The sequence below is a fragment of the Triticum dicoccoides genome, chromosome 3B, assembly GCF_002162155.2.
Source record: "Triticum dicoccoides isolate Atlit2015 ecotype Zavitan chromosome 3B, WEW_v2.0, whole genome shotgun sequence".
Taxonomy (NCBI): Eukaryota; Viridiplantae; Streptophyta; class Magnoliopsida; order Poales; family Poaceae; genus Triticum; species Triticum dicoccoides.
In genome coordinates, this window is record NC_041385.1 from 562,745,570 (window position 1) to 562,758,156 (window position 12,587).

The window sequence follows — 12,587 nt, forward strand, 5'->3', positions numbered from 1 at the left end:
TACATAAGAACAAAGAATGCATTTGGTGATAGTAAGGTTGTCACTTGGGAAATCATCACTGACTACTTGGGTGAAGCATTTTTATAATTTGATACAATTATCAACTTGAAATTGCTATGTTCACCCTCTGCAGGCTGTAGCGGCATGCCTTCATCAGTATATACTACACAACTATGCAGACATCAATCACTCAACCATCATGGTACACATGGAAGGGAGACATGACGATACCTCCTTTTCTGTTGCCTTCTAATGCAGGTTTTACAATCGACCAGCCTCCATTGTCATCTACCTCTGTTAAGCAGCACATGTCAGTAAACTGGAATTGCATGTTTTTCCCTGCATTTCCCTACAATAATTGATGTATATCGACCAAGAAGATTACACATGCAGACAAAGTTGATCTACAACAGGTGGATACTAACCTATCTCTTTGAGAAGTACTGCATTTGGGTCAGTTGGAGGACGGTCATATACTCCATGAACATCTGTCTAAATATCAATTTTCAGAGAGCTATGTAAAAGTCTAAGTAACGAAAAACTTGACAAAACAATGAAACATATGAAGCATGATGCATACAAATGGAATAAGATGAAGCCCATCTTATAACAACAAAATTGAATTATAAGAAAGACAGCACAGCCAAGTCAGCAAGTTGCCATACTGTTACAATAAATGATCAAGTCATGGTAAGGAGACAAGGTAACAGTACCAGAAACACGACATATTTTGGAGTCAGAAGCTGTGCAAGGTGGCGTATAATGACATCCCCACTCAATATGGTGCAGTCCTGGTCATTTAATCCTAACATCAGTCTCAGTACAAGTGAACAAAAAGTGTGTACGCCAACCTGTATGTGAATCTAAACAAGAACGTGGGCACAATCCAATTTAAAACTCACCAGCGATTCATCAAGAACAGCATCTCCGTGCAAAACCTGCGAGGAAATGGACCATTATTCTACATAGAAAACCGTAGCTGCAAGTTTGTATTCTTCTTCATATGTAGATGAAAATAGAACAGGTGGGGGAGTTAGGCGATGCTTCCCTTATTCTTATAACATTACTGGAAAACTGTCCGAGCTATTTCAAATGTCAGAACTGATCTATTACTTAACAATACACCCAGAGCTATGTTGGGAACATATATGTATTGTGAATCATTGCAGCTTACCAAAAGTATTAGTGAAAGCTCCATGTAAACAATGCTCATTAAACACAAGTCTAAAGAATATGCCTAATATCCAGAAACAACATTTTTGCCGCATATGATTCACATAATTATCGTACTTGAGCTGAAAACTTAGATCAAAGCAAATTTCTACAGAAATAATTACTCAAGAACCTAAGGTGCAACAGCTTACAGGGACAAAGCCAGCATGGAGTGACTCAATGATTTGAGAAGCATTGGCTGATGCAAGCTGCAAATGCACATATGTCAACATCTTTGTTTACAGGATTAGACATAGAACCACAAGAACTGTGTATTGTCAGGTGTCCATCCAAAGATGCAACAATCCTCTAGTTTGCTCACATTTCTTCGCTGAGTAGACCATCCACAAGCAAATGGTGACATCCCAACAGACGGTATTCCTTCTGCAGAAGCACTTCCACAAGTCATTTATTTACCACTGATTCACACTTAACAAATTAATAGTTTTTATAAAACATATATTACAAAATCGATATATAAGCTGGTCAGGTCATTGAAAACACATAGTAGATATATGAATTGTTATTGATATATGAACATGCATCCTTGCAATGTTAAGTAAAAACTTCAGATCACGACATAATTCATTCAGACAAAGGAACACATGCAGATCCTGTGGAAAAACAAGAATAAACATAATCATGAATTTTCAATACCTATTCAAGACGACACTAGTGACAACACACTAGTTGATTACTTTACCATAATGATAGGTTACCATGATAAGCATGTAGCTGAATTATTAGCATAAAATGCACTAGTCTTCATTTCTATGTCGTGTACCTCTTGCCAAGGCTCTAACAATTTCCTGGTTGAGAGAAGTCACCTATGTTGCAACATGTATATCATTAGAACACTGTTTAAGCATTGCATCACAGAAGCATGGCATACATCGACAAGATCCTGAGAAAAATAAGGAACTGGAAGTTATGATATCCACATGATAGTGAAATTTTAGAAGTGCACCGTACTGAAATTCTTGTAGCCACAAAGCCAGCCTTCACGAGTGTTGAATGCAACCCTCCTTTATGTACTCCAGATCTACTTGCTTGGAAGTGGCCAAAAGAACCTGAAGTAGTAAATTCAGATAGAGAACTATTACAATATTGATATCATGACACTAATTTTACAAACTCAAACTCTAGCAGCCCAATTATAGTTACAGGGATTACGGGTACCATATAACATTGGAACTGACCCACTTCCCTGGTTGTTCAGCACTATCCTACAGGCAGACCCTGGAGACTATCAATCAGACCCATCGTATGCTAAATATCTTCCAAGCAGGTTATTTGCACTAATAATCTAAGCATGGCTCGCTCACTGAGAGGCATTTGAAGGCCACTTGGTAGTTAGCGTCAATTTTGACAGCACGTAGCATCCCAAATTATGTTCATCAGTTCATGTGGATTCTACTCCCAAATAGAAATCACCTAGTTCAGCTCATCAGCAAGCGTAAGACAGAGAACCAGTGCCCAGAGGCAACACAGATTCCGAGCTATATATACCTGCGCCGTGGACGACGACGAAGTTACTGTCGAGACCCAGCCCCGCCATACCCGCGAACCCCTCGGCGTCCACGACCGGGTCGGCCGGATCGCCGGGCCTCCTGCTCCAGTCCATCCCCCTAACCTTCTCCGGGGCGGTGCCGTCGGACATGGCCTGCCGCAGCTGCGCGCACGCCGACCGCAGGCTCTCCTCATCGATGCTCTCCAGCTCCCCCTTGTTCGTGATGGCCGCTCCGCCTGCGCCAGCACAGAGTTCGTCGAATCAGCACCGGCTGGAGAGGCGTACGCCGGTACAGAGGCACACAAGGGAAACACACAGCCGGAGAGAGCACCTAGCTTAACGATGCACCGGACGGGGCGGGGCGCGGCGGGGCTCCGCTGCTTCGGTGCCGCCTCCGCCATGGGAGCTCCTCTCCTCGTCCTCTCGCAGTCTCCTCCGATGACCGCTGGCCGAAAGAGCGGAGGGCTCGGGAATCTGAGCACCACTTCAGTTCAGCGTGACCATGGTCGGATCTACAGTGTGGAAGCTACAGATTTTAGACCGGCCCATAGTCCCATACCATTACAGATGGGCCTGAGAAAGAAAGGCCCAAAAAAATCGTCCCGACCCGTCTCAGCCCAACAAACACTGGGACAGACGCACCGAGCCCCTGCTCGTCCCCGACCTCGGCGGCTCGGCTCCCGATCTCGCTGGCTCGCTGCCTGCCTCGCCGGACGCCGTCAGACGTCGCTGTGTGCCTCGTCATCGCTAGACGTCCAGGAGCCGCCCCCGGCGCTTGGCGCCCCTGCAAGCAACCACCGTCCGCCCAGCCCGCTCTCCGCCGGGCAGCAAGCCTTGAGCCCGATTTCGGGACTTGAGGTAAGTTGTCAACTGTGGCACTGCCCCTTCCCAATTCCTGATTCAGGCTTTGCTCTTTGCTATCTATTGCATCAACCAGGTGGAAGAGTCTAAGTCTATTGCGTTAGCTAAACAGCCGGACTTGCTATCCAGTACATGAACACACAGTCCTTTTATTTCAAATTAAAAAACACACACAGTCCTGTGAACACATACACATTATTTTGCTATCCAGTACTTCAACACCTGATCAATGACAAAATAATGATTTGTCTGATTGTTTGCCACTCTTAACAAGTTACTCGAGCGACGCCACTCTTAACAAATTAACAATGCCACACAGTCTTTTTTGAACTTCTCAAGATATGTATTATGTACTAGTATTCTCTTATGCAAAATTGAGAATTTTAATATGTCTGTAAGACCATATTGATATATTTCTATGTGCTATTGGCAAATTAATTAGAATGTTGGCATGTCATATTTGTTGTCGAAAGAAGAAGATGGACCACCCTGTTTTAAAATCCTAGATCTCTCGCTCCAAGGTCTCTCCAATTAGACGCCGTCGACTGGCTCCTAGCCCTAGGTCGCCAGATCTCCGACACCTCCTCTAAGGCCGCTGTCTGTTCGCCAACGCCTCCTCTCAGGTCGCAGTCTGCTACCCGCTCTCTCCGGCATCCCAGGGCGCCGCTCCCTCCCGGCTCACCACACACTCGCCTCGTCCCTTCAGTATAGGTCAGTGATATTTAGCAAATGAACTACGCATTCAGATGTGTATGATTGAAGGTTTGTGTTATATGCTTTCTTGCAATACCACATTTGTCTTACATCTTTCTCTGTTCGCACTTGAAAGCACAGGAGGTGTACAATGAGGCTGTTGAAAGCGGAGGAGTTGTTCCGGAAATTGCTTGAGGGTGGGTCCAAGAAACAGCCTCGGCTTCTCGGGCTCGATGTCGGTAGTAAGTACGTCGGGCTGGCAGTTTCTGATCAGAAAAACAGGATTGCCTTGCCTCTAAGGTATGGGCTTCTAGCAATTGGTGTTGAGGACGTGTTTCTTGATGCAAATGTAAGTGGTCATGTATGCTTGTAAGTGATGCACAAGAATGGTTATATATTCCATTCCTCTTAATGGCTTAATGGAGTGGAGTATTTACAGTCCATTCACTCAACGTTTGAATTTTTTCTGTAAGTAATATTACAAACCATCACCCTGTTGGAATTGGACTGTCCAACCGCAAACAAAGCACTACTAGTAATTCATTGAATTTGTATGCGGACTTGCTCTATGCATGATTGTGTTAGGACTAGAGTGGTGTCTGCATGTTGATGTTGGCATAACTTCATTTTATATGAAATGACTGTAGACCTTCAATTTTGTTAGGAAAAAACTAGTGGTGTGGTTTACAAAATCCTGTGACACACATTTCTATTTTATGGACCTGTTTCGATCACACAACTTCTTTGCTTTCATATTTATGTGCCCTGTAAGGTTTGTTTGGATAGTAATCATGACTTTCCTGTGTTTGATATGTTTCACCCAGACCAAGAGTGGCTTGACTCAGTATAGTAATGATTGTCATTGCCATTATTTTCCCAGTTTCTTGGACATGGGATGTCATCTTAATTCTGCAATTATGTGCTTGGTCTATTGTCGTGAGTACTTTTATCTTGAGAGAAAAAAAATTATGATAGCCCATTAGCTTAGGATGGGTGACCTCCTGGGAAGTCCTCGTGAAAGGGTTTCATATCTAGCCTACCCCAACTTTTTTGGGATTAAAGGCTTCGTAAGCAAGTAAGCAGTAGCTTCTCTTTTCTATAATTTGGTGATGAGATAGATGACACGCTTGCATTTCCTTAATAAGGTAAAATTACATATTGGGATTGACAAGTGCATTGATATTCTGCAGTGTCTTGGGTAGGACAAAGACAAACATTAATTTGATGGCAGACGATTTCAAAACACTGGTATGTTATACTTGTTCACGTTTAAAACTTACTGATAAACACAAGATCAAGTACTCAATAAAAAGACTATCATTTTCTTCTGTAATTAATGCTTGTCTGCTCCCACCACCATTTTTCAAAAATTATCTTTGATTGAAACTGATTTTGAAGGGGAGCCTTGGCGCAGTGGTAAAGCTGCTGCCTTGTGACCATGAGGTCATGGGTTCAAGTCCTGGAAACAGCCTCTTACAGAAATGTAGGGAAAGGCTGCGTACTATAGACCCAAAGTGGTCGGACCCTTCCCTGGACCCTGCGCAAGCGGGAGCTACATGCACCAGGTTGCCCTTTTTATTGAAACTGATTTTGCTTCTGAAAATGCAAATTTTGCTTCAACTTAATGTGGAAAATCGAAAAAGGAAATGTGCTCTTATTGGCATTAAGTCAGGGTTTCAGGTCTATCTGTATTGGCTTCTTTACTCAAGTTACCCATTTCATTTACCTTTCTAAGATATTTAAGGGTGACACTGATAATTGACCACAAACAAATCAAAACAGCATCATATGTAGGAAGGGTATTTTTTGTGTGTATCTAGCTGTACAGAAAAGATTCTCACCTCTGATAGGCTTTAATCTGTGGATGGGCAAATAACTATTTGTCCCACTTTGCAAAATTCAACTAAAAAGTTCCAGGCATGTTATATCGCAATGTTGGTGCTAACTTGGAGTGTCATGGCCTCGTGGATGGATATCACAACTCTTAACTTAGATTTGTGCATAGAATGGTGCTGATGCAGGCTTGGTCGAAGCTCATTTACAGATGTGCGCTGGGAGCCAGCAAACACTAAAATCGGCTAGTATTGTCAATCTTATGGCGCATCTGGAATAAGAGGAATATGTAGAATCTTCTAGCAGAAAGAGAAGATATATGTGACATATATTCCAGAAGTTCAAGCGAAAGCCATCACCTGGCGAAGCATGCACAGATAACATGAAGGAAATATACCCAAATATGTTAGCCTTTTCAATACTGCACCGAACAGTTTTGCCAATAATATGCACGAGAACTGCATGTAATTTATTACTCCCTCCGTTCCTAAATATTTGTCTTTCTAGAGATTTCAACAAGTGACCACATACGGAGCAAAATGAGTGAATCTACACTCTAAAATATGTCTATATACATCTGTATGTGGTAGTCCATTTGAAATCTCTAGAAAGACAAATATTTAGGAACGGAGGGAGTAAGAAGCAACACTGCACCACATTATGCATAGATAACCCATTTAGGGTCCGTTGGGCATCTGGTGGCCTTTCAAGTGTAGCTTCGCTGTTATCCTTTTTTTTAGAACCATAACAAAACTATCTTACTAGAGTTAGTAAGCATTCTTATAGATTTCGAATCACAGTGCAGCACAGCACATCAAACACTGGTAGTAGTGTTTGACAAGTTTACAGACTTAGTGATTTCTCATTCATTACTTTGTTCAGTTGTTCCATATGTTATATTTTTTCTGGGTTTCTGACCTCTCTTTAATTTTCAATTATGCACATTGAAGATAATGCCATTTTTTGTTTTCTGAATAGGTTAAAAACTACTCCCTTGCCGGGCTTGTTGTGGGTTATCCATTCAACCTACAGGGTCAATCTTCTCCAGATGTACAGTGCCCTTTTGGTAGTATAGTTCATCTCCTGTTTCACTTTATGTTTTCTAATGTTTCTTTTTCTGTAAAACAGGCATCACAAGTAAGCCTTCTTGTAGGAGAACTTTGTAAAACTGGGAAACTTGATGATTTGAGCTACACATATTGGGATGAAAATTTTACCTCAAAGGTGATAGCCCCTTTTCCTCTGTGTGCCTTCTTATTCAAATATGATAAGGTGTGGACTGCAGTACTGTTTTGGCCATCGGATACATTGTAGTTATTAAGACTGCTATTAGGCTGTTTTGTGGGGAAATGACTGTCATGTCTCTTTTACAAGTATTTGATTGTGAAGTTTTCTGATCGATCTTGCTTTTTGGTTCAAATGATGCTGTTTCTCCAGTGCGTAGAAGCCCTTTTAAATCCTCTGAAACTAAATGATCCAGTTGAGACGAAAACAATGACAGATAAATTTGCTGCAGTTTGCATTCTCCAGGTACGCCCACCAAATCCAGGATGACATCATACTCCAATCACTGGGTTCATGTTTTCAGTTGGCATAATCATTATAGTAGATCTTTGGGCCATTCAGTCGAGAACTGCTATTAGTCGCATTGAGAATTTTCCTTTGTGGACAGGGTTATTTAGATAACATGAACAGGGCATTGAGACATGCAGATAAGTGTGAAGAGTAACTTGAGCTCAGCTTCTGGTAAGTGCTTCTTTGTATAGTGTGGCCTCTTTGTTTGTTTCTTTCTTGTGTGTGTGTGTGTGTGTGTGTGTGTGCGTGACAACTGACATCTTTGTTGTTTACAATTTGCATAGGTCAATGAACATTTATACCTCTTAAAAGTTCTTCAGCCTTGCAGTCTTTGGTCGAAGCATGGTTCTGAAAGCATTTCCTTTTCCCGTACCATGAAGCATATTTCATTTAGTTTTTTTTAACCGACACTTTCGTTTAGTTGGTCGAGGCGTGAGCTTAGCTCCGAGCTGGTGTGTCGTTAGGCCTCTGATGTGGTGCAGAACAGGCATATTTCGCTGACAGTGCATCACCTGGGCAAAAGCAGCTTTCGTACTTGTCTTATGGAGGCAAATTAGTCGTAACTGATGTTAATCTATTGGGAAGATCCTTTCTCCCCTTCTTTCCTTGCAACCTCAGTCTGCTTATGAGATTCTCGGCGTAAGCTGATGATGATGCCCCATGCTCGGTAATGACCATATGATGATGGAGTTGGCCCATGCCATTGCATAGCCACCGAAATGCTTGCCTGTTAAGCGCACAGATGCTTTGTTAGCAGCCCGGGCAATTAACCCCCTTCCTGCGGCCTTCAGTTTGCTTGTCGACCCAAGAACGGTCAGGTGATGGTGCCAGGTGCACCTGGAGTGGAGTGAGCCCCATTTCTCGGAAATGGCAAACCAGTTTCCATATCCCAGCGTAATGCCAACAGTCCAATTCGTCTCGGTACGCCGCTTGTGCTCACGGGGCGCGTTCCTGGGACGTGCCTGCGGGCAGGCATATATTCGTGTCGTTCTTTTTTGGATTGCCTGCTCATCAACGGATAGACAAGGCAACGTCGTAAGGAATTTTCCAGTAAAATCTCCTTGAGCTCTGCCGGATGACATCGTCGTTGCTTGCACACAAGAGATCACAAGTCGGATCCTGCCAGGAAAGTTAGGCTTACGAAGAATTTTGCGACGACAGGTAACTTCGTCCGTCCAAGTCACTGCTCCACGTAGGGAAAAACAAAGGAGAAAAATGGGCCACCTGTCGAGCCACAGACTCTCCCGTGTGTATGCTTCCCTAGAAATCTACACTACTGCTGCCACGACAAGCTTATTTTTCCTTGCACTTCTGGAACGCCTTGCCTCGGGCGCTCCTGCCAGCTGCTGCTCCATGCAATGTCAGCATCGTTGACGCTTTGCAGCTAGTGGTAGTGGCTTGGTGCAAAAGAGATTTGTCGGGCAAGGAAAGACAGGTCAGGAACACATGCATGAGCTCAGCCGTCGACCGTACTGTTATTTCGTTTCTCCGACTCATTTTTTTTTCTTCAAGAGTACGCCATTGGCGTACCATATTTTATAGAAGAAGATATGTTACAAGTTCTCCGACTCATTCTCAAGGAGTTGTACTGTCTAATCGGAGCACTGCCGGAAGATATACCACCATGCACGTTGGAGTTGGAGGTGGCTTCAAGGTAAAGAAGACGGCCGGCCTACGACAGTTTGATTCCATCAGCCCGGCCGGCCGGCGTGAGGTTTAGACGATCGAGCAGCCGCTGCCCACTGGTTGCCGGCGGTTTCGGACCGAATGCACGAGTTTGATTCCATTTCTTTATTTCTTTCTGGTCGCTTGATTATTCTGGCGATTTCTCGACCAGATAATTGATAATTCTCCGTCAACATTTCAGGGTTCGCTCGTGTTGATTTTGCTCGTGTGATTGTTGACTTTGACCAGTCGACCAACATGGCCAATCTGTTCAGAAAGGATATATTAACAGCTGCTGCTAGGAACCACAATATGATATCTAAACCATACGTACCAATCTTGTGCATACGTAGCACATGACTTCATACGTAGTGACTGTACGGCTGTACACGTTCATACGTAGACCATGACTCTTCATGGCCGGGCTCCACGATCATCAGATAACGGGAAAACAACATAAAAAAAATAGCATCTGGTGCAACCAAAATGAACGATAGTCTTGAATCTGGAAACGAAGCTAGGTGCCGTATAAATATAATGCTAGCACAGAAAACGAAAGTACAAGGCGACTTCTTAAGAAGCGAGTGATCAAATTCTTTAACGAGTTTAATGGGATTACCACAAGCCTATTATTTGTAAGCAGCCTCTCCAAAGAGCATAAAGCACCTGCATGCAGAGCGGCGTCCTGTTTGGCGCGGCTTCGATTGTGCCCTTACGAACATCATGCAGTCGATCCTTGTCAAATCTCACAGTAATGATCAGTCAAGTTGGATGGACACTTGTCTAGCTATCACATGTCTCGATCCAACGTGCAAACTTCGGTTTCTCCACCGGAGCATGTTCCCGCCCTCGTGTAGTCGCGTGACAGCGAGATGGTAGGGTACCATATCTTGTGTGAGCAGTAGCATCACACGCTCACGACATGTCGGATCAACACGTAGGACGGCTCGATCGGGCCGGGGACAGCAACGGGTCTTGCCCGGTGACTGGGTTAATCAAGCCACGTACGCGCCATGGCTTTGGTTCGTCGATCCCCTCTCTGCATGTTTGCTAGCTTGTGTCAACTAATTTGTCGCCCGGCCCGTAGCCGTAGGCGTGTCCCTTGGTCGGACGGCTACGGAGCCGTGCTGCCCCCGCGCACGTCCACCGGGTCCGCTCAGCTCAGCTCGATCGCAGCTCGTCAACTCTGTGACCATGGCCTGATGTCTGCAGGTGCCGAGTAGCGTAGCGTGTAGCTCGGCCTCAAAGTCAGAGCGGCGCGGCGCGGTCAAGATTAGATCAGGATCCGCCGTGCACCGCTAAAGTGTGACTTGTCAGTGTCGGGGCACTGTTTTCACGCCGAACAATGCAATGCGACGCAAGCAAAGCAAGAAAACGCCGCCCGCCGCCGCGTTCCAACAAGGCGCCGGCCAGATGACGATCGACGGCGACCCGCACCCGCCCAGCGCGCATGCGGTCGTCGATAGATGATCGATCGCCGGTCAGTGCGCGCCGTGTAGTAGCGATGGTGGTGGTGGTGTAGCCGTGTAGGTAGGGACGAGTACGTGAGGGTGGCGGGGATAGTAGCCTCGTGAAAGGACAGACGGCATTGGCCGTCGTAGCGGCGCGTCGGGGACTGGGCGCCGATGGAGTTGGACTCCATCCACGTTACGCCGGACAGCGGTGATTCATACGGTCGGCCTGTTCCCGTCGGCGTTTTGGACGCGGCCCCAACCTAAATTGCCTACGCAGTGTAGTGTAGCTCTGGCAGTGGCAGTAGGAGTAGCCACGACGTGCGGAACGACGACTACCTTGGTCGAGGTTGGATGTGCGTGCGTTTTGTAAGAAACAGATAGAGTGGCTAGGCTTGGAGAACCGTGAAGATCCGATGGAGAGGGATCGCGAGTGGATTTTCTTTGGGCGACAAGAATCATGTCGTGTGTGTCCCCGGACAGACTTCCGGCCTCTCTCTTTGTTAGTAATAATGCGTACTCATATCATATGTACGTACGTAGGAGCTTTTTCTTTTTGAACATGAATGTATATACGTAGTAGGAGCTTATTAGCTAGGCCATTGCCACTGTTCTGTTGTGTAGTCCTGACTAGTTAAGAGGAGACTAGAAATGACTATACTCGTATATATAGAGTAGGTTGGACTAGCACTAGCTAACTCCAAAAGCAAATAAAAGTAGCTAAAGTCGGATCAAATCACTCCCTTTTTGTCAGGTTAACCGAGCCTAGACACAACACAGTGCCACTTTGCTGTTCAACATCCACACCAACAGCAAGCTCAAAGTGTCCGCCTTGCCTGCTGGTTTACGGACTGCAGGTACATAATATCTACACACAATCCTCTTAAGAATCTATCCGAGCCTCGCCTCGCCTCGCCTCTTATAGTAAGAGAATTAGCTGGTGTTTCTGTTGCAGTAGCCAGTAAAGGGCTGGAACTACATACATTGCATATTGCATATTGGGCATATTGGGCACTGCAAAAGTCATCCAGTCCAAAAGCAGCCACACATGGACGCCGCAGCACCTGTCCCGTCTTGCCCAAGGCCAAGCCCAACCACCGCCGGTTGCACTTGCACTGCACCGTGGAATCAACAATCAACTCACTGATGTCACTCAAGACTTGATCAAAGACTCGATCGATCAGCGGCAGCCGATTTATCTAATCTGCTATAGGATATAGTAGCAAGCAAGAAACTACATACCGTCCTGCTGCTAATTCAAGGGCCGTGCGTGGTCGGGATATGCCGAGGAAAGCAAAGACAATCCTGGCACCAAGTCAAGGTACGAACCGAATAATTCCCCTGTCTATATCTTGCACGGAGAGTAGTACAGCAGTGAACACTATCTAGTCGATAGATCTGTCCTGGTGATTCGTCGTAAACGGCATGCATGCCAAAGGGCCAGACCAACGAGCCAATCACCCTACGCAAGTAGCCATGCATCCATGTTGATTGACGCCCGGCCCGCACGAGTAAAGTAGGAGTGTATATGCTGCTGCTCGGTGCATGCACGCAAGCGGGCATCAGCTGATTGGTACGTGGTGGTGGTGGCCGGCCTGCCGGTGCCGGTGCCGGTGCCAGCCACCGGAGAAGGCCGGGAATGAACGATGGAGATCACGGGGGTTTGAATTACTAGTAGTAACATTTTATGCCATCCCCGTCTGTTCCTCGGGTGCCGACCGATCGACAGCACCCGATCGTGACGGCCGGCACCCATTGACGTCGACCCCTTCATTTTCTCTCTTGTC

General features: G+C 45.5%; 2 protein-coding genes across 3 annotated transcripts in view; one reads left to right on the forward strand and one right to left on the reverse strand.

The window, feature by feature from the left end:
* Positions 1-3,211, reverse strand: part of LOC119277091 (isopentenyl phosphate kinase-like) — a 4,013-nt gene extending 802 nt beyond the window's left edge. For both annotated transcript variants that reach the window (XR_005136938.1, XM_037558312.1), the window contains exons 1-10: positions 3,054-3,211; positions 2,722-2,958; positions 2,185-2,282; positions 1,997-2,039; positions 1,535-1,596; positions 1,365-1,421; positions 903-938; positions 714-791; positions 426-492; positions 232-294 (exon numbers count right to left, since the gene is read on the reverse strand). Coding sequence is in view for 1 of the 2 variants with exons in the window: in XM_037558312.1 (XP_037414209.1) it covers positions 232-294; positions 426-492; positions 714-791; positions 903-938; positions 1,365-1,421; positions 1,535-1,596; positions 1,997-2,039; positions 2,185-2,282; positions 2,722-2,958; positions 3,054-3,123 (811 nt within the window). In the remaining variant the exon portion in view is untranslated. The remainder of the gene's footprint in view (positions 1-231; positions 295-425; positions 493-713; positions 792-902; positions 939-1,364; positions 1,422-1,534; positions 1,597-1,996; positions 2,040-2,184; positions 2,283-2,721; positions 2,959-3,053) is intronic.
* Positions 3,212-3,353: 142 nt separating this feature from the next.
* Positions 3,354-8,289, forward strand: LOC119277092 (putative pre-16S rRNA nuclease). The gene is made up of 9 exons (XM_037558313.1): positions 3,354-3,580; positions 4,207-4,294; positions 4,418-4,576; positions 5,467-5,524; positions 7,088-7,159; positions 7,238-7,333; positions 7,547-7,639; positions 7,782-7,855; positions 7,969-8,289. The coding sequence occupies exons 3-8, from the start codon at positions 4,428-4,430 to the stop codon at positions 7,836-7,838; spliced, it is 525 nt and encodes a 174-aa protein (XP_037414210.1). The 5' UTR covers positions 3,354-3,580; positions 4,207-4,294; positions 4,418-4,427; the 3' UTR covers positions 7,839-7,855; positions 7,969-8,289.
* The last annotated feature ends 4,298 nt before the right edge of the window (positions 8,290-12,587 follow it).